General features: G+C 30.9%; 3 protein-coding genes across 6 annotated transcripts; 2 read left to right on the top strand and 1 right to left on the bottom strand.

Moving 5' to 3' along the window:
- The first annotated feature begins 1095 nt into the window (after positions 1 to 1095).
- On the top strand, positions 1096 to 3688 carry LOC115707355 (uncharacterized). Its single transcript, XM_030635286.2, has 8 exons — positions 1096 to 1416; positions 1499 to 1592; positions 2011 to 2130; positions 2212 to 2260; positions 2548 to 2647; positions 2769 to 2830; positions 2973 to 3031; positions 3384 to 3688. The coding sequence occupies exons 1-8, from the start codon at positions 1265 to 1267 to the stop codon at positions 3486 to 3488; spliced, it is 741 nt and encodes a 246-aa protein (XP_030491146.1). The 5' UTR covers positions 1096 to 1264; the 3' UTR covers positions 3489 to 3688.
- A 6133-nt stretch (positions 3689 to 9821) lies between these two features.
- Positions 9822 to 11387, top strand: LOC115707354 (induced stolen tip protein TUB8). The gene is made up of 2 exons (XM_030635285.2): positions 9822 to 10080; positions 10549 to 11387. Exons 1-2 carry the CDS (start codon positions 10066 to 10068, stop codon positions 10990 to 10992), a joined length of 459 nt encoding a protein of 152 aa, XP_030491145.1. The 5' UTR covers positions 9822 to 10065; the 3' UTR covers positions 10993 to 11387.
- On the bottom strand, positions 10634 to 18700 carry LOC115707352 (E3 ubiquitin-protein ligase UPL5). Of its 4 annotated transcripts, none has more exons than XM_030635283.2 (4): positions 18566 to 18700; positions 16467 to 18422; positions 15105 to 15697; positions 10634 to 13033 (listed from the first exon to the last, which is right to left on the bottom strand). In XM_030635283.2, exons 2-4 carry the CDS (start codon positions 18349 to 18351, stop codon positions 12770 to 12772), a joined length of 2742 nt encoding a protein of 913 aa, XP_030491143.1. In that variant the 5' UTR covers positions 18352 to 18422; positions 18566 to 18700; the 3' UTR covers positions 10634 to 12769. The 4 variants fall into 4 exon arrangements, with proteins under 4 accessions (XP_030491143.1, XP_030491142.1, XP_030491144.1 ...); XM_030635282.2 differs by having other exon boundaries at positions 18553 to 18697; XM_030635284.2 differs by having other exon boundaries at positions 18557 to 18666.
- Positions 18701 to 26100: the final 7400 nt, after the last annotated feature.

Below are 26100 nucleotides of genomic sequence, written 5' to 3'. Positions count from 1 at the left end.
GGGTCGATGTCGGACCCCATTGAAGGTCTTACTGTGTGAAACTTTTTTTTTTTCTGCGATTTGAGAGAGAGAGCAAGAGAGAGGTCCGATGGTCGGACCTTGGGGTCCGATGGGTCCGACCATCGGCTCTGAAACTTTTTTTTTTTTCTGCGATTTGAGAGAGAGAGAGGAAGAAAGAGTGGGTTTCGGTCCGAGAGTGGGTGGCGTTTGGGTCCGAGAGTGGGTGGCGTTTGGGTCCGATGGGGATGGGGTTTGGGTTCGGGTGGCGTTGGGGTCGACTGTGAGTTGAGAGAGAGAGAGAGAGAGTTGGCTGAGAGAGATAGAGAGAGAGAGAATTGTGAGGGGGGTATTTTTGGGGTTTTGAAAAAAAAAGTATAGTTTTTTTATGGTGTAAATTTTTGGTATAATAATAAAATTTTTTAATTATTTAAGCATATAAATTCAAATTTTATGTTGGTCACTATTTAACTTATGGTTGGTGGTTAAATATTAGTCGTACTTGTTAGGATTCTATGATTTTGAATAATTTACGTAATATTTGAATTAATGAAATTGTATTTCTATTAAAAATAATAATAAATAAATAAATAGTTTTTTTTGCTTATCAATAAATAAATAAATAGTTGTGATCCAAAAATATAAGGAAAAAGCAAGAAAATGATTTTGGGGACTTTTATTTGCACCCCACCAAATTATAAATACACCCCATTATTAAAAAAAATATAAATTTAAATAATTTTTAAAAGTTACTCTTGATATTTTTTTAATTTTTTTTCTCACATTATTTTATCTTAATTTTCATACTTATTTTGATTTTATTTTCATAATATTTTCTAACTCATGTATATATTTTTTTTATTTTTTACTAAGAAAATTTCATAAAAATTTTATTTTAATTTTTTTTGTCATAATATTTAAAATATAATTAATTTTATTTGATAGGTATATTTTTTAAGTTTATGAATTGGAAGAAAAAAGTTGAAAAAATTTATTATAACTAAAAATATAAATTTTATACTAAATTAAAATTATTAAAATGGGGTGCCTTTAGAAGATTTTGGGGTGTAAATAAAATTTCCCATGATTTTTTTTGGGGGGAAAGACGATAACACCCTTGTAGATTTACTTCGTAGTTGTGAGAGGAATAAAAAGAAAACGACAAACGACGTAGCAGAGCAGAGGGCACATATAGAGATCCGAAAAAACAAACGACTGTTAAGCGAGCCCTCCTCAACCTCACTGAATTTTTTCTTCTACGGCGGCCATGGCGGAAGACCTTGTACTAGATACGCCGATCAGAAATTGGGTGTTGATCCCGCTTTCGGTTGTCATGGTTCTTATCGGAGTCCTCCGCTACTTTGTTTCTAAGCTCATGCGTTCCTTCCAAGTCCCCGATCCAAAAATCGTCAAAGAAGGGTTCGCTAACTTCTAATCTACTTAATCATATATGCGATTTCCCTTCTTACTTTTTTATTCATTTTTTGGGGATGAATTTCAGGCAAGTCGTCGTTAGGGCACGGAATTTGCGTGCTGGTGCTAATTTCATTCCTGCCAAATCGTTTCGCGCTCGTAGGTTTTACTTCAGTAATGAGGTTAGTATGTTTAACGCTCTGTTAGTTTTTTTATTCTACCTATGTGGTTTGTCTGGGGGGTGCGATGTATTTTGTTATTCACGATGTAATTGCTGATTAAGAAACTATTATTTTTGAGACTGAGTACCATTAAACTAAACTATGTATAATTAGGGTTGAGTTGCTTGATCTTTTCTGGTTGACTTTTACTAAGATAGAATTGGATCGATCGCAATTCATGAATTGAGTTTGTGTTGTTCTAGAAGGGTGACTTAAACATTGACATTTGTTGTTAATGAAAATATCCTTTTTATTTTTGGTAGATTAGGATGAGTTGAATGAAACTAGATAGTCTTGCTTTGGCATGCTATTTCATATGTTACAACCCTCAATGTTTTGCAAATTTAAATATTGAAGTTTAATATGTTGGGGATCACAGGAAAATGGGTTGTTACATGTTCCGAAAGGACAGGGTCAGAACCCACAAGCGCAAATGTTTTCTGACCCTAATATGGCAATGGACATGATGAAGAAAAACCTTTCAATGATTATTCCTCAGGTATTGAAAATTTCTCGTCTTATTTCACTTTAATTGCCTTGTTGCCCGTGTTAATATTGAGATATCTTGCTTCTTGATCAGACTCTTACTTTTGCTTGGGTCAATTTCTTCTTCTCTGGATTTGTAGCAGGTCAGAACCTATTCCTTGCTTTTTCTTTTTCATGCGATTATCTTCTTCATTTATATTTGTATTACACTATCATCTGCTAATGTGATTTTAAGCCGCTTTGATTGGTTATCGCCTTGTTGGTTCATTTTTTCATACTACTATTCTGGTTATTCTGATCATTGATGTTTTATTTCAAATAGTTCTTTGATTCTGCAATATTTCTTTCTATATTCTTGCTTGTTAGCTAGATTCAAGTTATTTATTTGTTGCTTTATCTTTAGCTGAAATATTTTTGTTTAATTTGACAGCCAAAATACCATTTCCCCTGACTCAGAGGTTTAGGTCCATGTTACAGAATGGGATTGATTTGAGCACTGTTGATGTCAGCTATGTCAGTAGCCGCTCATGGTACTTTTAATCTTTCACGTGTTATAGTTACTGAAGTACTCTGTTCTTTTTTCTACATTATTTCTGTCTTCAGAGTTTTAGTATTGTTGATCATTCCTAATTCTTCAAAATTCTTTATCAGGTACTTCCTCAATCTATTTGGATTAAGAGGTTTATTTAGTCTCATTTTGGGAGAAGAAAATGGTTAGTGTCTAAAGGTTCCTATATGTTGATACTTTTTGCGAACTTGCTTATGCATGCTGGCTATCCTTTCAAAAATCAGAAACAAAAAAATGTGATGAAACTATAAACTTGATATACTAATCTTTGCCATTTTTTGTTCTAGCCATGGATGACACACAGCGTATGATGCAGATGGGAGGATTTGGCTTTGATCCATCAAAGGTACAAACATAAATGGTTTAGGTTTAACTATGTTCACTATTAAGGATGTCTTTGACCTTTTTTCCTTTTTAATGAACTAGTACTTAGCAGCTATGTACACGACTGTTTCTTAAGTATTCATGTTTCAAGATTATTTTGGTCCTCTGTGGTTTTCATAAGCTATAGGCAATTTAAGAAAGAAATGGAATCATTTAACTCCTATCTTTCTCACAGATTAGCCCTACCATCAAAAAGTTGCAAAGAGACTGAATTACTACTTCATGTTTAGCAAAACAAAACTATTAGTTCCGTCAAACACGGCAAGATTACTAACATATGAGTGTTCAATTTGTTTTTTTTTTCTTCACTTCAGAATTTAGGTGCTGAGAAGGACAACCTTGACATAATGCAGCATGATTGGGCCATGCCCAAGTTTGAGCAGCGTGCTGAAGCAGTATTGAGAAAACTAGTCCACTGAAATATCAAACTAGTCCCTTTTAAGAAAAAGAAAAGAAAAGGAGATATCAACCTAGTGAACAGTTTGATGGTCATGTGAACAGGCTTACTTAATCTTTTTGTTCAATTGCTTGTATCTTTGCTATTAGGAACACTTCAAATACATTACTGTAGTCTTTTTGCTCATAAGTTTATTCTAATTATTCAAAAGAATTTGGAATAGCTGATTCTAGTGATTATGAACATTTTTTTAACTCAGTTCAATTACTTTAGATGTTGTCTCGTTTTGAGCATCCTGGGCTCCGAAAAGAAAGGGGAGATGTCATGGAGTATACTACACCTTTGAGTAACCGTTATTCTCAATCCTTTTTTGTGGACCAGTAATTGTTGCAGAGTAGGGTACACATTATGAATTTTTTTGATTATGAATTTAAGGAAGAAACATTTCATTTGAATGTACAAGTTACACTGCTAACCCCATTTTGACTTTTGTGCCGGCTAAACCAGTGCCATAATTATAAGAATGCATTCAGAGTAAAATAACCTGAAATCTGTGTGTGTGTGTGTGTGTTTAATTATTATTGGTAGAGCAGAGGAATATGATAATGTTATGCACTTTTGAAGATTCAATAGAGGCTGGCTACTTTAAAGGATTCAAGCAGGCTTCTTGTTTATGGGATCCTTCGAATGACAATGTCTCTGTCGATCAAAGGCCCACCTCATAAACAATAGCTTTTCTTTGTTGCTTGTACCAACGTTCATAAACAGTAGCTCTTTTAACATATAAAAATAATTGTACTATAGATGAGCAGTTATTTGTAAAAGAAAAAGAAAAGAAGAAAGTAACGCCTAGCCAAACAAGGAAAAAAGATGGGGAAAGAAGTAAAGGTCCCTTCCATTCTGTCCCCATCCCCATTCATAAAACAAATTAATAAAGAAAGATAAAAAAAGTATGATTACGAGTCGACCTTATGTTTAATGAACTGGACTTGGTAACTAAAGCATCATAATAATTATTAATTTATTTAATTTTTTTTAAAAAGGGCACTGGACCACAGTTAAAGGGTTATTATGAAATAACACTTGGCGAATATTAAATATCTGAGAATGTTATATATCTTGAAAAGCTAGCTCTCATTCATTATTTATTGCATATCCAAACTTAAAAATTAAAAATTGACGTGCTAAAAGCTAGTAAGCGACCTACCTGGCTACCTTACCTTCAACAGATCACATTATATAATATATTAAAAAGGTTCCAGTATACTCAAATTACTAATATACCAAACAATACTTAAATATAATCTGGAGATATTTTTAATATGACATTCCATCAATCCCAAAATATTTAAGTTGACATGTTTGTATATGGTCAAAGATTAAACAAACCAATGAATTATTTAGCTAGAGGCGTGTTAATTTTTAATTGTTCAATAATAATGATAAACCATTGTTTATTAAGTGAGTCATCAAGGTTTCTTAAAGCCTAATTAAAAAAACTAACGGTAAGGGAACATACAGTATGTGCCAAAATTACGATGAATTGTAATAATTTTCATTATTATCAATCCACTAAAGTTTTGAGAATTGTGACTTGTGAGATCGAGAATAACTCTCATTATTATTTTGACATGTATCATTACATAACATTAAGGAGTATAATACTTGTCTTCTCGCGTAGCTATCAAAGGTGACAACTGTGAAAATGACATGTTAAAATAGAGCAACACCTGACCATAACTTTAGTGTATAGCTATCTCAGTTTGTACAAACAGAGAAGTAAATTACAATTGGATACAATTCTGTGGCATAGTTTCCACCCTTAAATGTTGGACAATAAGGTGAAATCCACCTCAGCAACTCTTAAATTATGATTCAGCTGATGGACCCCAAAGCCAAACTCCCTTACATACATGTCAAGGAGTAGAGGCCAAAGCTAAACAAAAGCCACCCCCACTCCCCAATATTGGTGTGTACTGTATGTTAACATTAAACAACCATACAAGCCAATGTAATTACAGTATATATATGTATGTTGTATGTTGTCTTTTACTAAAAGTATTTTTACACATGTCATGTCATACTTCTATTCTACAAAACTTCATATTGCTAGTCAATGGTTGCAATCGTTGCTCTTCTTGCTAGGTGGGACATTCTCCACCGTCCCTAATAATGCTTTTTAGCTTTACAGAGATTTATATATTTGTAATATATGTGTGTATGAATATGGTAAAAATGTAATACATGTGCACACCAGTTTGGCTTCCTAGTGTCGATCTACACCCTAGAATAGGATAAACTAGTATTTAAGTAGTTATGAGAGTAAAAAAGTTCTCTACCTAGTTAAAAGTTGCACCCATATTAAGTTAGTTTCACTTTCACTAGTGCATGTTAAAAGAATCTTTTTTCACTAACATAAGTGAAAGAGGAATGCTAATTACAATATTTTAGTTAATTTTTACGCCAAACCGAAATATTTTTTTCATAGCAATATTCATTATAGTTATAATATTATCTCTATAAATTTTTAAAACTAACTGAATAGTTTATAGTATCAAAATTAGAATTTTTGATATTCAAGTTTACCACGTGTTCAAAAAAATTCAAATATCTTTTCGGCACCATAAAGTACTATTTACATTTAACTTTAAAAAAATTATAGAAATTAATGATATTGTAACAATAATGAATACCGATATAAAAAAAAATTTAAAAAATACTTTGACATGTGTTTTCAGGTAGTGGCCGATTCATGATTTAAAGTGAGGTGGTGTGATTTTTTTTTTAAGACACGGGCAAAAATAAACTTAAAAAGGAAAAAAAAAAGTACTATTGGTGAGATTTTAAGCCTTGACCTCTATTATATATATATATGCAATTTAACTTAACCATTATACTAAAATTAATATTATGTCTATAAATATTAAATTTTATTATAAATATATATATAGTAATTAATTAAAATATATACTGTAATAGAAAATTCACTCTTCTATATAAGAGAGAGGGTGTACATAACCTTTTAATAAACTTGTATACCCAAAATCATATGTAAGAATATTTTACAGCACAACTTGGAAAAGAAAATCATATCAAAATTATGATTATGAAACGGATGGGATGACACGCAAATCTAGGCAGGAGTTTAAAATAGCATATCATAACATAATGTCGAGAGATTTAAATGTAAACCGTACTAATATTTGTTAGAGCCAATGGCCAATGTCTCACCGAAATAAACTAAAAAGGAATAAAATGCCAATGACCAATGGGAATAATTAATATCTCATCCTTTGGATCCTTAATTAATTATCCTAAAATGACTAATAAGCCATTTATAGTGATGGTTTGATTTTTTTGACACGAATCGAAACAGCATGAATTTGGAAAGCACAAATAAATAGGATTTAGGTATGACACTATATTACAAATTGGTATAACATGATACGAAAAATATATCCTTAAGTACAACACCACACAAGAAGTTAAAGACATGACACGTAAGCACAAATAAACTAACCCGAAAAGTACGACACACAGTAAATCCGAAAAATACAATACGACATAAGAACAAACCTTATAGTTAATAAATAATAATAATAGGATGTGAATTTTCATCAATATTTATATAAGTTAAAATAATAATAAAATCTAAATATAATACTAAATATTATAATTATATCATTAAAACTCCTAAAACATGAAAAATTAAGATTGTAAATTAATTTATGTATAGGGTATGATATAGAAATTTAAGTATTTATAATTAAATATTCAAGTTGTAATGATACTAATAATTTTTTTATATGATTATCTATAAAATATTGTTAAAAAGTTATATAAATATAACTAAAGCTATAAAATATACATATGTTATAGTAATTGTAAAAAATAATATAAAAAAGTAAAATACGAATTAAAGCTCAAATATAAAAACAGGTTGACCTGTTTAAGAAATATGGGTCGACATGAGCAAAGCATGACACAAATCGTAACATGGCATGAAAATATCAGACCTACGGGCCGTACCGGACTTATTCTTTAAAAATGTTAGTACGACATGGCATGACTTGTATTTTTCTGTGGCACGATATGACACGACTTATTTTTCAAAAAACACGAATAAATATAGGCTGGACTAACATGAGACTTACGAACTTAGAATACTAATTGCATATATGATTCCATAAACACGTAATGGGTAGTTTAGTACATATCAAGTTTTTTTTACTGGTAAAGTTATTTTAGTTGCGAGAGTGTTAATTTTATTTTATTAAAAGGAAACCTACAACTTAAAAAATAAATTTTAAAGAATATTATTAACTAATTGTGGGACGCTATCTATAAAAAGTGTTGAGCATTATTTCTACTCAATAATATTATTCTAAATAAAAATTGTTAAAAAATATTATTAGTGCTTAATATATACTCCTCAATATCATATTACAATTAATAGATATAAAATCTCATATAACTTAAAAGAAAAATTAAAATATATCGTTAACACAAGAGGTTGCTTATAAAAAATACTGAATAGTGGTGATCAATAGAAATACTCCTCAACAAATATATTTAGACATTAATAATAAATGTAGTATTTTGGTGTGTATTGTGTGTAGAAGGCGATTAGTATTAGTGATTATGGAGGTGTGAAGGAAGATGAGAGTGATGAGTGTGGTCCAGCATGGCACACATCGGACGGCTGCAAGTGGGGCCAGTGCCACGATAATCCAACCTAGAAAGCATCAACAAGTGGGCCCAAGGGAGATTAAGGGCGGTTTCTTAAAGGGTTCAGTTGAGGGGGCTTCATTGGATTGGCTTAATCAAAGGGTCACCAAAAGTTTTTCACGCCATCCTTTTTATTATATATTTATCTACGTGGACTGGAGACCATAGATAGGCTGATGAATTTGACGGTAATGATCGCAGTTAGTGGTGCATGGTCCCACTTCATGCACCGCCTTCGACCCATACTTGGCTTTAGTTTGGTTTATGTCTTTATTAACATCATTTGCACTAAGAAATAAAAAGTGATCTCAGTGAATTAATGCAACCTTAAAACCAACTTTGGGTAAAGCTCACTTTCAAAAACAAATTCAAAAAAAAAAAAAAAAAAAATAGACAAAATTGGGCACTCCTAAAAGAGATATTACCTTTTATTTATTTAGCCATTCAAAATTTCAGTAGTTTATCATACTAAAAATAATTTTTTTTCTTAGAGGATGATAAATAATTTTTTTTTATACTATAAACTATTTATTATTATTTAAAAATTTATAAATTGATCTTAAATAACTACAATATATAATTAAAAAAAAATTAAACTAAAAATCTTTTAATCTTAAAATAAATAAAAAGTCTACTAAAATATTTTTTTACAAAATTTCTTTTATACACTAAATAAATAATACAAAATTAGTATAATTTTTGTTGTTCTCACTCATACTTTTACTATAAACTTACCCCAAAAGATATATAAAAACTTTGGGTAAAGCTACACATTTTGACCACAATAGTTTAAAATTGAAAAAAAAAGGTAAGAAAAAAAACGTACACCATTTGCTTAGTTATTTTTTAAAACTTTACACGAAAATTAACGTATCAGTAATTCATTTTATCGGTTACTCTGTTTTTATTTTTTGTGTGTTTATTTTGTACTAATATTATTATTTAATTGTGTTTTTAGTTTTGTTTTTTTGTCATATATATCACATTAAACTGCAGATTCCCTGCATTTCCCATGCCATACCATCATTATTGTTCTATCGTAACGTAAAAATTAATTTAAAATGACCAAAATAATGCATAAAAATTCGATATGAATTTTAAATTTTTACAAAATAAAATTACAAACTCCCCGTGAAATTGAAGTTTGTACGAAAATACATAATTAGATTGTTTATAATTGACTGAGCTCTATATATAATGAGCTAGTTGGTTAAAAAAAAAATAAGAACTTTAAATTAATTTTTGTAAAAAGAAATGAATGGAGTAACATGAGAGCACGATAGTTAGTGATGCACATGTATTATGTATATGTGTTTGATTTTGATGTAGCTAGGTATTAACTGCACAAACACCCAACTCAAAAGAAAGATATGATGATGCTTATACGAAAAATGGCCTCCACCATTACCATTACCATAACATAATATGGCTTTTCTCATTGATTCTATTAATTTCTATATCAAATGAAATTTACAATACGATTCTAATCTATAATAATTGATGAAAATAATTCTGATTCTTAAAAATAATTAAGGAGCAAAAACAATTTACAACTAGACAAATTAGTGTTGTGTTTGTGTTTGTGTCCTTTAATATGTGTCAGTGACATGAGGTGTCAATTTGGAAAAAAGATTCTTCAAGTCATGTTCATTTCCCCACTCCTCTTTCAAAGCCTTCATTCAACTATTCTCTCTCTCTTTTTTTTTTTTTTACTTTTAGGCACTTAACGTCTCTATATATAGCTCTCATATTACTCCTTTCTTCACCACCTTAGCTAATCAGCATTAATATTTCTCCACATACTCACTCTATACTTCTCATATTTTTTCACTTTTTTCTCTCTTCAATTTTCATTACCCTTTATTTCAGAAATGGCCACTGTTGAGGTAATTACCTCTTGATAATGATTCATATCAAAACTTCTGATCAAGTAGTTGATAATGATATTCTTTCTTTTGTTCATATATAATATACTATAGTAGTGTAGAAGTGTTGATTCAATTCATTTTATTGAAACTTGATCAATATCTTTGTTTGTTTATTTTAATTTGAGTTCTTATTTAGTACCAAACATTTGCTTTGCTTCTAGAGAAATCTTAAATGGTCACTGATCTCAGTCACAAAATGTTATTAATTAAGCTTTTGATGAAAAACTCATATTCAATTAATTATTATATCATCAACTTGATCGCGATCACGATCATCACGAATCTGTACATGTGTATATTCAGTTCCTTTTCAACTTTTTCTTTCTTTTTTAATTTATATGATCTGATTAACAGGTCTAAAACTAAAATCATGAGATGTTCATAAATCATAATCAACTAAAAATGTTATTATATTGATGCACACAGGTTTCACCAGCTGCAGCAACAACACTTTTAGAGAATGAGCCAATCAAGGTTGAGGAGACAAAGGTAGAGGAATCATCACCAGCCGTGGCAGCTGAGACCACTGAAGTAGTAGTAGTACCAGAGCCAGAAGTAGAAGAAGAAGAGAAGAAGGAAGAAGAAGCCACAGAGACCCTTGACCAAGCTCCAGCTGATGAGAAAGAGGTAGTTGTTGAGACCAAAGAGGCAGAGCCTGTAAAGGAAGAACCCAAGCCAGCAGAGGAGGAACCCAAGTCCACAGAGGAGGCACAAGAAGAAGCCGTTGAGGAAGAAGCCAAAGAAGCCGAGCCAGAAGCCGCCGCCGCCGCCACCCCTGTAGCAGCCGTGGAAGAGGAAGCTACCCCTGCTGTGGTTGAGACCCCAGTGGAGGAGTCCACTGAAGTTCCAGTTGAGAAGGAAGATGCATAGATAAATAGATATATTTATATATGTGTCAAAAGTCTTGGGTGGTCATATTTTTCTCTTCTTTTATTTATTACTAGTTTACTATATGATGGCATTGGATATGGGGTTTAGAGTTTGGAAGCTGCAGTTATTTATTTATTATTAGGAGCACTTTTATCGGATGAGTAAATATATGCTTAAAAAAAAGAGAGTAATGGATTGGTGACAGTGGTGTACGAATTAGAAACCCCTTATCATGAATTAGGAAAATGCATGCTCTATTATGAAACCTCTGAAGGAGTGTGTGAGGTCTATATAGGTTGGGTGATGAGTATGGATCTTTGTTTCAGAAAGAGTAGTCATGAGTTTGATATGGTGTGATTTTCTTTGGTTTTGAATAAATGGATACTATTTCTTTATTTTTGTCACATTAGTTTTTTTCTGCTATACAATTTACTATTTGCTAGTTTGGACATCACTTCCCTAATAAACGGCACAAATCAATTATTTTAGTTTTACCTTCCACTATCTTTAATTTAAACATACCTTCCACTATCTATGATACCAAATTATTAAGGTAAAAAGTTTAATTTGTATGTAAAGCAATTAGAGTAGCATTGGAGCAGCTTTTCCTCCATTTTTAACTTTCATCTTAAATTTACAATTTTAGTGTACGTTTAAATTTAAACATTTCTCAGTTTTTATCTTTTAACAACAATTTTATAGTACATTTAAATTTAATTATTTTTTTCAGAAAAATTTAAACATTTTTCATTTTTAATCTTTTAAAATTTAACAACAAAATTTAGTTACTTCTAAAATTTATTTCAACAATTTTCGTTTAATTATAATTTCTTTTATACCTCTATCAATATCTTCATAATTTTTTCTCACCACCTTATTTTTTCTCTTTTGGTACAAAATTAAAGTAACCAAATACATTTTTATTTTAAAAACAAAAAAAATGTATAATTAAATTTCTATATTTAAAATTATTATTTCCCTGATCTTCTTAGTCATGATCATTAATATTATATTTCAAAATTTTATTTATAATTAAAGGAGCAATAGGAATGAGAATCTCCTGATCTCATGAGTCCAAATTCTTGTTGAATAAATAAACAGTTGCAATCATGTCCATTACCCTATTCTCTAATCCAACAGACAAGTGAACACCATTCATTCCCGCCTCCATCACCAATTCAGGAAAGAATAATCAATATTGACTATAAGGCCATACTAAGGAAATATGTATATCTTCAAATGATTTTTGAATTATGATGAAGAATTAGGCCTGCCCTTCTTTTTCACATTTTCTCAAATATTCAGGAACAATGTCTCAATTCCTGCCATATGTGCGTGAATGTAGTTGATTAAGAACAGAATAACAAATATAGTTGGTCTGAAGAAATGGCCTGTCATTGCACGATATGTGTACTTACAACTTACAAGACATAAAAACCCAAGAAATATTACAACTTACAAGGGAGGTCTATTAAAGCAGAGAAGAAACTTTCCTTCTTTCCTTCCCTACTTTATTTTTTTTTTATATAGATTATATTATATATGATATTATATATACTACACTATTATACCTTTATAAATAATACAGACAAAAAAGGAGCAATGACAAGACCTCCCTGAATATAGAGAACTTGAGGACTAGAGCATATTTCTTACACAGACTACTGATAAGATAATGATACTAATCCTACAATCTGTACAAGCTGAGTTCAATTCTTTTATGTGCAATCACAATTTTTCTTTTTAACTTTAAATGCAGGATAGATACCTATTATTATTACCATGTACCAAAGCTACTCCCAAAATGTTCTTGGGTGATGATGCGAAGACGCTCCTGCAGCATAGCCATAGAAGGATATGGGGGGAAGCACAACCGGTAAAAACATGTATGAGATGAAGGCAGGCGCACATGAGGCTCTGAGGACCTGTAAATGTAAAGCCGAGAAGATAAACCACGAAAACCCTCAACTGGAAGATACTTCATAGACGTCCAAAAGAAGAGAAGAACCTTCCTTTGTTCTGCTGACATTTCCTCAACAATCTGCACTTTTCAATTATTAGTTTAGCCACACAAAAATTAATCTCTCTAGTTGCTATTATGTTCATTATTAAGGAGCAAACTATATTAATACTATGTCAATGTTTGTTTCAATTTTATTACAGAAAAGAAAATTCTAATCCTGAAAGAATGAAGCATAGCAAATTTGCTATCATTCAACTGTAGTAAGTTTTACCACTAGTACAACCTCACTCGACCTAAGTTGGTATGCCAGCCTCACTCAATTCTCAGTGACACTCATGGTTGCATTAGCCTCCCTCCTAATCCTGTCACTCTGTGTAGCATCCACCCCTAGCTTTCTTCGTGTCTATCATTTCAGTAATAATAGTATAATACTGTGGTATAAATTTACTATTTAGGTTTTTGCTGTGGCCTGTGAAAAATTGAAGTTCAATCATTAACAACTTCCCTTCCTTCATGTAGTTCGGTATATTCTTTAGAATTCACCTAAAGCATTTTTGCTCAAAATTTGGTTGTTTGGTTCTGTGCATGTGACTTTATAACATTTGCAAAGAATTTCCAAACCAATTTCTCTTGAGAATGAGAACCTGAAGGGTTTTATTGTTATAATTTAATTTTAACGGTGAGAAGTATGGATGACTTTTCCTGATGTCTTCTATCCAAATTTTCTGTCTTTTTTGTTTCTAAAAGTTTTATGGTTCGGATGTTTTTTCTTCCTAGTGTTGGATAGTTTGTTAAATTGTTGTGCTATTTTCCCTTTTAAGGTTTTCCCTTAGAAGTTTAGTTCATTGTTTTAAAGAGGCTTCCTTTTCCAGATTCTCTTTGTACAGTTTCTATTTTCTTTTATTAAAAATACTGCACTGGTGGGACGTTCAGTTTTTGATGGAAACCTACTTGGAATTCTACTCTTTAGCCTTTTGATCTCATTCTCTCTCTCTCCCTCTCACTCTCTTTTTGAAGTATAATATTATGATTTCAGTTTTAAAGTTGTATAATTACTTAGTGTAGTGCAATTTCTTATTTGGCTATAGCCTGCAGACCTATCTGAAATTAGTAAAGAATATTACTTAATATTACTAGTATTTTATCTTTTACTTTCTTGAAATTTGACCTATAAGGCCGAAAAGTTAAAATCAATAAAAAAAAGTAGAAAAATTATACTAAATAGCCCCAACTAACTAGTAGATTTCAGTAGTAAAATCTAATCTGCATATCATAACATCCAAATCAGTGCCAAAGGCGAGCTTATGAGATGAGTTTCATATGCATGCAAGAATAAAGGCAACTTAAAATAACAAAATCAAAACAAAATAAGCAAAACTGAAACACAATAAGAAAAGCAAACATCCTCGACAGAATTCCAACAAGAATTTTGAATTTTCTGATCAAATTTGATCTTCAAGCTAGTTTTCATTCATCTATAAATTTGTCAACGACACAGTATAGCTCTACATGGATAGGCCATGATCAATTTTACTAAAGTTTTTCTTTCTATGTTTTTCCATTGACAAACAATCAAACTTCCAATAAACATTTAACATAATGTGAAAAGATTTTGTCCTTTGTTACAAAATGAACTTGCACATTCAACATTACACTTTTTCATACACATCTTTCAGACAAAGCAAATAAATAGAAAGTGAAGAAAACATGTAGAATCGAACAGGGAAAGACAGTACGTAATGGCATATTTCAGAAAATTCTAAGGATTGACCTTACCTAGAATCACATCTCCTACAGATTTTTCATGTAAAATGGCAAAACAAATGTCTAACAGATAATCATGATTCCAATTTGTATTGTCTAAATAAATGGAAAAAAAGAAGTAAGGGGATACCACATATATCTCAAGAATTGTAGATGTAAAGTTTAGCATGACAAATATACAACTAATATGCTTGTAAGAAAGTTTCACTTTCAACAACTCACCTCCATTGCATTACAGAGCAACGGAAAAGGATAAAACCATAGAGAACTTCGAAGGGAAGATTTCAAATAAGGCAACATATTCAGTTATAGCAGCAAGATAGAGGAACTGAAAGAAGACATCAAATTTATAATTGAGAAACTAAGATATCGAAGCTATACATACCTTCCAGAACCAGATTATCTGAGGATCATTCTCTTTGTAACCGTTATACTCTGTGTGAGCTTTCCAATCTTCAACACTAATAGCATTTTCACTTCCATGTAGCATCAAATCAAGATCTTCAAGCTCTAAACTTTGAAAAAAGAACTCCTGATGTTCTGTATTACAAAGCATATCAGCAAAGCCTTTCTTGAAGCGTGACACTGGATGAGAGATGGATTTGACAAATTGATGCTCAATGAGAAGGTTAACATACTCCTCCCTATTTTGGCTGTTAACAATAATACTTTTTCCATCATCACAGAGCTCCTCCACTCTCCTGGATCCTAACTCCTCAACTTCTCTAGCAAAAGTTAACCCTAAGGCATCTGAATCAATAAACTCTGCATCCATCTCAAGTATCTGTTTACAGCTATTATACAAGCATGGATCGGCTTCACGTATGTCTTCCAGAGTGATTTGGGAATTTCCAGCTAATTGCTGAAAAAAAACACTGTCAAATACTATGCCTACTTGCACTTTATGCATCAAAGCCAATGCGATCACCCGACCGGCAAATTGAAAATATTCAGGGTGCAATGGATCAACTTTTGAAGCTGCAAAAAGAAATTGGATGAAAATCAAATGAAATAGAAATACTACTTCTAGTCACAGAACATTGAAACGGAAGCATCACTCATGTAACACAAGAGAACTTCAAATGATATGATAACCTAACATTCCCTCCCCCTCATCTTTGTCCAAAAAGGAGCTTAAATTGAAAAAACCGAGGACAGTGAATTCTAATATACTAATATACCATTATCCATGAAGAACGAAAACAAGATGGCAACACAAATGTCCCTGAAATATAATTGAAGTTCACTTTCCTGCAAATAGGTTGTTCTAATTTTCTTACACAGCATTCATACAGCAGGACCAATATATTTACTGACAAGGCATGAGTCATTATCTTATAATTTTTTCACCATCCTTATTATGGCACTAGCTATCATGGCAAGAGGAGAACTTATCAAGACTTCCACAGTACTTTAATCTCTTACAGTCAAAAATGAAATGTGCTAAAATATTTCAGCAAACCAACCAAAGAACTAGGAATCAAAAGCATTCTGATTATCATTTAACGTGAACTTTAAACACAAAAATGCTCCTCTCACCAGTCTCTTCTCTACTGTCAGAGACACACACCCAAATGGCATCTGCCTCTAACAGATTGAATGTAATAATGACATCTAAGATTTAGTCATCCCTTTGCAAACAAGATATTATTGTTTAACATAGCATACATAGAGAAATAAATATATTAAAAGGAAGAGCTGAAAGTTTTTGGGAGCAATAATCCCTTGAAAGGCATATGAAGCTCACCAGGATTAGGATAAAACCTTCTACAATCATTGGGGCAAGCTACAAATAGTGCATTTTCTGGATTAAATATAGCTTGGCATACTAAAAAGAACCACTCCCTCAGTACACCTGGACCTGTGGCTTCCTCATTTTTGAATTCCATGAACAGACCTCCATGTAATGACTGAGGTTCAGTCTTTAATATATACTCGAAAGATTCTGCCAACAGTTGAGATCTGTCAATGAGCATCTCATGCAGTTCCTCGTAATCTTCTTTTACCTCGGGGAACATCATCATAGCCAAATGCCTTCTTGATTCAAAATCAAGCACATCCTTGTGACTAAGAATCCACTGATGATCATCAGTTCGCTTTGCATATTTGATGATTAGCGCACGAAGTGAATACTTTCTTTGCATCAACACTATCCAAAATTCTTCTTCAGCACCATCATATAATTCAGAAATGCTATATAGATCCTTCAAAATGGAAAGACACTGAGACCATCTAGTAAGACTTGCATCACCATCAGTCTCAGCTAAATGCTCTTCCATTCCGAAAAGACACTCGTCCATCCCACTTAGCAACTTGTTAAACATATCCCTTAGATACTTAATCTCTTGTCCATACAACGGATGTTTAAAATCCCCTTCACAAATTTTACCATTGAAATTGACTTTCTGGCCTATCACAGTACGCAGGGGGAGCAAGAACGCGCTAAAATCACGAGCATCACTTACCATCGGTCCAGAGTTTGGCAACTCCATATTTGAACACAAATCTACCCACAATCTGTCAGCCAGCTCACTGACAAAAGGGAAAAGATCTTGTACCCCAATCAATTCACCAACATTGTCCGCGCATACAGACCCAGTATTTGAAGTAACAAAATTCTCCAACAAGGACCCTAAAGCACTTCTGCAAGCGACATACAAAGGGTCCTCTTGTCCAACTCTCCTAAGCAACTTACAAAACTCTAACAATATAGGTGCACATTGATTATGCAATGCTTTTGCCAATGAAGTACGAATCAAAGTTAAGAAAAGCTTAATGGAATTGTCACCATACTCTTTATTACCCTTTATGGACGAAGCATAGAGCATAACCAAAGCCGCAGGTGCCGAAGAAGACATGAATATCTTGAGGTGTTCACCGGCGTCGCGTTGGCCTTCCTTGCCAGTCATGTTGAAGTACTCGTTCATACAGTTCTTGATGTCTTTCAGTGCTGAAGGAATCATTTCCCCTCTACAGAGCCGACAAACCATCGAAATCATGTCGTCAATCAGTTGCCAAGCGTGGGGATGAACCGTGCTGCGCATGCGACCCACGAGTTGCAATCCGGCGTCGTTTTGAATCGAACACTCAGCCAGTGACTGCTCCCACTGAAGCAGCTTCCCTCTGTAAATGAGTCTCTGGTCGCTCAGAGGAATCCCAGTGATAGACAGAATCCGATCGTGTAGCGATTTCACAGTATCGTCGGCATCGGCAGTTATTACCAAATTCTTGCCCTCGGAGATCATCCTGATGAAGAATTGCAACCTAGAAGGGGAGCGAGTCAACCCAAAGCGAGTTGAGCTAAGACCATAGGAAGATGAGGAAGCCGATTGGGCATCAGAAACCCTCGAATCGAGTTGCTCAGAGGATGGACCGCCACCACCGCCACCGCCACCGGCTCCACAGTCCCCCGAGGAATGGAAGGCGTTACGCTCATCTCTTCTCATTCTTACAGAAACTAGGTCCGAGAAAACGACGTCTCCTTCCCCTTCGTGATCATCGTCGTCTTCGAAGTTGGGCCCACCATATTCGTCCAACTTCCGTTTCGACGATACACGGTTGTGATTGTGGTTGGGGTGGTGGTGATTATGATCGGCGGCGGCAAGAGTAGGAGGGCCCTCAACGATAGACATTTAAGATAGGCCCCAGCCGCCCGTTGTGGAAAATCAAGCGTACGGTGGCCGCGGACTCATCAGAATTGAAGCTATCATCAAAAGAAATCATCAAAAACAAAAAACAAAAATTAAATTAATTTTACAGCAAAAATAAAATAAAAGAAAGTCTTTTATTTTTCTGTTTGGCTAACATGAAAGTGTGAGAAAATAAAAGATTACAGACACTACTGACAAAGCAGATGATCGGAATTGTCTTCTTTCAGCTTCTATGGATGGACAGCCGTATTGTCCTAACACTTTCTCCCTTCTCTCTTCTTTCTTAAGCTATTACAATTTATTAAAAAAAAACAAATAAATATATATATATTAAAAAAAATAACAGGTCAAATTACTTACTACCGTACCGTTATACAAACACAGGAGTATTTTGAATCGTTGATTAATAAAAGTATGATTAGTTAACGGCTATCATTATTCATTGAATTTATATAATGTATTAGTAACTTACTCTTTTTATTAGAAAAAATCAGAAAATAAAAAAAGTTATAAGCCTAGCAATACTTATATTTCTTCTAAAAAAGGAAAATGAAAAAGTTTTCTATATGGGACTTTTTCACATAATTGTGCAAAAAAAAAATGTGCAAAGATATTAATTCTATAAATAATTAAATAAACTTAGGCCCTGATCTAGACCCAACTTAAATAAATTAAAAAGTAAAAATAAATATAAAAATAAAATTCACAGAACATAATTTTATTTTTTATTTTTTAATTTACAAATAAAATTAATTATAGAACATATTTATATTCTTTTAAAAAAAATTAAAAATTAAAAATATTATTAAACATCACCTAAATATTCACACATAATTTATGGTACAAACTACAAACAACTACAAACTATATTAGCATAAACTTATCCTTACTTACATTTTTAAGAGGACTCCAATCAAAGAAAACACTACAAACTATCATGTGATTTATATAATAGATTTTGTAATTTAGCTCAACACTATAGCTTATATCAAAATGTATTAATAAACAACTACATTTTGGTATGCCTAATATATGTAAAAATTTTATGGACTTTATTTTGGGGTATGTTAGTAAGGTATATGATCAATTCTAATTTTAACATTGAATTATTGCTGATTAATTGTGTGCAATTCTAAAGTTAAATTTTCCCTTTGCGGTTTACACCATAATTTAACACATGAGAAATTTCAAATTCTATTTACTCAGAAATAATGTAGTTAGTTTAGTTGGAAGAAATTTCTTTGTTATTGTTAGTAAATTTTTGATTTGTATGTAAGATATAAGTTTCTTTTTGTTCTTTTTTTTAAGTAAGGGTGTAAATAAAAGTTTTTTCTATTTATTTTGATGTATCTATACTGAAATCATTTATTACAATTTTTTTTGGTAAGGAAATATTAATTTCACACCAAATAAGTAACTAATTTGTACCAAAAGACATTAAAAATTGTATTTACGCCAGAGTGGAACTAAGTCGAAGTATTTTGAGAGGAAAAAAAAGTAGCCAAGTAAATCGTATTGAAAAATTATTTTAGTTGGATGACAAAAAGTTAGTTTAGTTGGATGACAAAAAGTTAGTGTTATTTTTATGGGTAAATATTATTTTAGATTTGTATTTTATAAAAATTATTAATTGGATTATTTTTTTGTTAAATAAAATGGACCTTATATTTTTCAAAAATAACACAAATATGACACTGAACTGATTTTTTGTCAAAATAAAATTTAATAATAATATGATCTAAAGGTGTTATGACAAAATTATTTATATTTTCTGTATATGTTCGTGTTAAGAATTCTCTTCAAGTTGGTTATATTAAAAAAAATGTCAAAAATTAAGCTCAGGGTCTTATTTTTACCATTTTAAAAAATATAGGATCTATTTTGTCATTTAACAAAACAGAGAGTCTAATCAGTAACTTTTACAAAACACAGGGTCTAAAATAATATTTACCTAATTTTTATTTATTTTGATAGGAAGTTATAATATTATTTTAGATAAGAGACATATTAACTTATAAAATTAATTTTAAAATATTTTGCAATTAACCTTTTCTTTTAAATTATTACTAAGGTTATGGTAAATTGGAATTCTTTTATAGTTGACACTCAAATTACATTCTATCCCAAGTTGTCTCATTTCAGATAATGTAATGGTCTCTTTTGATGTGTTAAATTATTTAAAACAGAAAAGAGAAAGTAAAGAAGGTTAGATGGTCCTAAAGTTAGATATGAGCAACATTTATAATCATGTTGAATAGAATTATTTGAAATCTATTCTCTTGAAATTGGATTTTGCTCCATTTAATTCTAAGATGTGTTTCTACAGCAAAATACACTACCACACATAGAAGAAGGGAGATTGGTCATGTTATTCCTTTCTTTAGAACCGTACTTGAGAGTTTCCGACCTGATAAAGGTTAAAAGCTTAATAATACTTATATTTATTCTCCTAAAAAGAAAATGAAAAGGTTTTCTATTTGGGACTTTTTCACATAATTGTACAAAAAAATATGCAAAGATATTAATTCAATATATAATTAATTAAAAATAATAATTTTATTTCCCTATGTTTCAAATGATAGTTTTATTGCCATCAATGATCATAACCGTTAGTATTTGTTACAACTCTTTATTAAAATAATTAAAATACTTTCTAAAAATATTTTTTATAAAACTATTTCACTTTTTAATTTTTTTAATTAAAAATTTTGAAAAAAAAAATTACTTCCAATTTTTTTAAAACAATTTTTTTTTCTTAATTAATATTTTGGACTTTGACCCCAACCTAAACTATGGGACTCGAACCCTGTCTCCAGACTCCAAATTCGGACCTCGAGCAAACTCGAACTCTAACCCTAAATGCAGACCCTGACCCCGACCCGAATCACGAACTCGACCCCAGACGCGAACCCAACCCCGAACTCGAACCTAACCCCACACTCGAATCTAAACCCCGAACCCTGACCCTAAACCAACCCGGGTCTGTGTTTTTCAACAAAAAAAAAAATTAAAAATACATTTATTATCAAAACCCACCTTAATATTCACACAATAACTTATGGTACAAACTTATAAATAATAATAATAATAGGAGGAAAATTAGCATGTGAGATATAAACTTATAATTCATTTTTTGAATAGTAATATAAATTATATATGGTTGTTTATTAATTTTTTTTATTCATTTTTGTAAAATTTTAAATGATTTATAGTGTCATCATGCAAATATAAAACAAATCTAAAATAATTTGTATTTGTATTTTAGACGAATAAATAAATAGTTTATAATATATATTGTTTAATTTTATAAAAAAGTGTATATTAATGTAGCAATTTAGAATGATTTTTAGACAAATAATAATCAAATCTAATTCAATTAAACTGAATCTAACCAATCAAATTCAATTATAAAAAACTCGATATCCAATTACAATTAAATTGGATTAGATATATAAAATTGGATTCTAATTAGATTAGATCGGTTATCAGAAGTCATTCTCAAAATATAATTAAAACCGATTAAATCTAATTTCATTCATATGTATTAAAAAAATATTTATATATATATATTTATGTAAAATAAAAAATGTATTTTAATTATACTTTTAGTGAGTTTTTATTGTGTTAAGTTTGTAACATTTGGTTGTTGTGTATATTTGTTTTAATGATATTTTGTTCTATTTTATTACTTAATAATATTTTTGTTTTAGTTATTTTAAATTTTTAGTAACATTATATTTGTAACAATTATAATATTTTTATAGAGTATTAAACTTAAATAAATAGTAGTATTTAATTTTTTACGTATTTTTTATATCTTTAAGTTAATATTAAAATTAGGTGTATGGATATTAAATTAAAAAACAGATCCAATATATTCTAATTATTATCCAATTAGTAATTTGATCAAATCGGATGAAGAGAAAATATTAAATTGGATTGGATGCTCAACTCTAACTACTATAAATCCTTGAATAAAAAGACAAGTAATGTTTAACTAATTATAATACAACAATAGATCTTTCCATTAAAAAAATATAATACCCAAGTAAGAAGTAACTATAGAAATAGAATTGGGCTAGTTCTTTTTAGTTTGATACGTACTTTGTAATTGTTCTAAATAGGTTTTTCTTGTCTTTTCTCTTTGAAAAGCTTATCATTTGAACTAATTTTTCGGTAGGTTGAGATAAGGGCTTTTCTTAAGTTACAAGTTATGGAAGTAAGAGCTAACATATTATGAGTTCGTTTGTTACGCCGTATTATATTGTTTAGTATTATATTAAATTATATTTTATATAATATTTTTATGTAAATTTATATATAGTATTAATTTGTATGGAGACATAAATATATAATATTTTAATATAATTTAAAGTTTAAGATATACATATTATTATATAAAATTATGATATATAATCTAAAAATTTAATATAATACAACCTAATAAAATAAGGTACGAAACGAGCCTTAAATGTGCTGTGAAAACAGTTCAAATGGCTTTTTCTTACTATTTCACAACCAAATAACTATCAAAACCTCCACATTTGTCTATTTAAACCATAAAATTCCAGACTTATAAGTAGTAGTATGAACCTAGATTAGAACTAGAAAAAGTAATATACGATACATCAAAAGTTTGACTTAGTCTCTATGTTTTGTTGAATCAACTAGTCAACTTGTCAACTTTAATTCCTGACATCCCAGAATTTAAGAGACAATTATTACATAAGCACAAACCCTCCAATACCACCAACCTGAAACAAACAGACACAACCAAGAGTGATTAAGTAAAGAGCATAGAACCATCAACCATCCATTATCCATATCATATCAGTAAATTCAACTCTTGCTATCAGTTTAACATATACCTCTGCTTCCACTCTTCGTGCAACATTTATAACACCAGTTTAAATCCCATGGAGAGAGAAAATCATCCTTACACAAAAGGTGTGGTATATAACATTGTTGACATGTGAAGCTCCAAAAGTTTTCTTGTGTTCTTGTTAACCCCTGCTTAGTAATTAGTATTGTCCTCACCACCAACCCCAAATCAGACAAGGCTTATCTCACACACACACACCCTAGTATCAAAACTTCTAGGAAGGCCAGAAATGTTGCCCATATTCATGGTCTTATTCGTATTGAGATCATGCAAAAGAAATGGATCACCATCTTGATGTTAGAGATTTTATTATAATGAAAGAAAATCAAGATATTACAACTCTATTGTAATACAATACAAGGACCAACAAAGAGATTAAATAAATGTTACAACAACAATAATATACAATATATATACACTATATATGTTATATATAAGAAATATAGAAGAAGATATATAGATTACACAATATTATATAACATATATATAATATGAAGAAGAAAAGATCACTCACTCACAACCTTTAGTGTAGAATAGTGGGGATCACCATGACTTGAACAAGGTATTACACCTTTGTCCAAAAGCTTATTTCCCCCTATCTCTAAGCACTAAGGGAACTATCTAGGAAATAGCTTTGGGAATTATCAAGCCTTTTAGGGTTTTCTAGCAAAGTGCTTTCTTGATAGAAAACTTCTTCTCTCAATGAGCACATTAGACTCCTTTATATAGTGTTTAGGTGATCACTCTTAGGATTCAAACACACCATCTCATTTCTCTCATAAAATGAGCATTAGTATAGTTTGTAACAACTATATTTCAAACCATTTGAATCCTATCATCAAATTGTGTAACAACCCTTTTATTACACTAATAATGTGTGATCAACACATGAGTTACAAGTGACAACAAATTGTAACTCCTCTCCAAGTTACAACATGTAGGTTACAAAAGTGTAGGTTATAAAATCATAGGTTACACATTTATTTACCATACACTTAATATATATTATTCACATATATTTATCACATTTTAATCTACTTTATTATTATATTATAAAATAATATAACAATCCCCCACTAGATTAAAATGTGTGACACACTTGTAACACACTTGTAACATTTATTTAATCAATCAAAATATTATATCAAAATATAACATTCCCCCACTTTGATTGAATAAATATACACTTTTAAAGAAGTCTTGCTTAGGTGCATTAGGTAAAATGTCTTTCGACTTGAATTTTACCTTAGTGTAGTTACCACAAAGTTTGATGAAATTTTGGTTGCCGTAGCATTGAACCACTATCCCTTTAATACAAACCGGTGATAACACACACACCCTCGCTAATGCTCATTTGAGACCGCATGTCTCGCTCTTGCACCGTTAATGGCCATGTGCAAAATTCCAATTCATGGACTCTCTAGAGAATACTCCCAATTCTCATAAGAGGCGGCACCACCTCTAGCCCATATAGGTGGAGTTTTAGTGTCTCACCACTCGTTAGACACTTCTTAAGCTTAAGTGAGTTTTCTTATGCTTAAGCTCCATTAAAAAACCTTTTGGTTTTAACCCTCAATTTTACAACATGTACTCATCCATAGATGGGACAATTGAGTACCACATTCACTCTATTGACTTGTTATTACCTATTGAACTTAAGACTAGATTTTACTAGTGTTAAGATAGGTTACCATCAATGAGCAAAACGCTAAGGGAGTTTAGGTCCCATCCCTCGAAAATTCATGCTTTAATCTTGTACGGAGATTAAGCGATTTGTTATAACCTCTCACTATTGATTCCATGTGAATCATGCATGCCAAAATATAGTGTTCACTTTGTGACCACTTTTCTCTTTAAGTACTTAAGCTTTGAAAATTTAATCATAAAAGATTAATTTTCACACAACTCAAATTCTCAATAATTTTGATACCATGCATATCAAAACTAAACACTAATTTAGACACCAAACATGTCTAAATTATACTTTATTTTAAGACACCAAACATGTCTTAAACTTTTCATATTGGAGTATCACCCCCACACTTTCACATTTCACTATCAAGATAATATCTTGATTTTAAAATATAGAAGACCACTTTGTCTCTATAATTTTTCTTAAATTTAATTTCCTTCTTGAAATTATTTTTACCAAAAATTTGACACCAATATGTCAATATTTTCACTTATGCACATAGCCAAACTTGATTTAAAATTTGAATTCAAAATTAAATAAATTAATCAACAATGTCTAAACACATTTTGATTAACTTTGTGGTTCACCCCCACATTTCTAGCATAGTGTATATAAAATATCACTTTTGTGTATTTCTTCTTGAAATGACTTTTTAAGGTCACCTTAAAAATTTACCATTTGATATTTTTAGTTTTCTCAACAAAACTAAAATGTCAAACTCACATTACTACTCATAAAATAATGTGATTTATTTTTACCATAATTTTAAAGTTATCTCTTCATTGAGATTAGCTCAAAATTATACCAAAGTTAACAAAATTCTCATCAATTTTGTTTACAACTTTGATTATTTAAGATTCAAAGTTGCTTCACTATTGTTTGAATCCACATTGATTCATTTACTTTTGAGTCCAAAATTGCTCTTCCAATTTATGGCTCATTTCACAAGTTTGGATCCACTTTTAATCCATTTGTTCTTGTTATGACAAGACAATTCTCTTAAGTGTAACTCTTATAGTTCACTTTTTTATCTCATAAAGTGAGATAATTATCACTTTAAATTCTCAAAGAATGTAACTTCTCACAAGTTACAATTTTTTTTCTCAAAATCACTATTGAAAAAAAAAATTCAAATTCTCTTTATTCACGATAATAA

The sequence above is a fragment of the Cannabis sativa genome, chromosome 1 (genome assembly GCF_029168945.1).
Source record: "Cannabis sativa cultivar Pink pepper isolate KNU-18-1 chromosome 1, ASM2916894v1, whole genome shotgun sequence".
Taxonomy (NCBI): domain Eukaryota; kingdom Viridiplantae; phylum Streptophyta; class Magnoliopsida; order Rosales; family Cannabaceae; genus Cannabis; species Cannabis sativa.
This window is presented reverse-complemented; position numbering and strand designations above follow the sequence as displayed.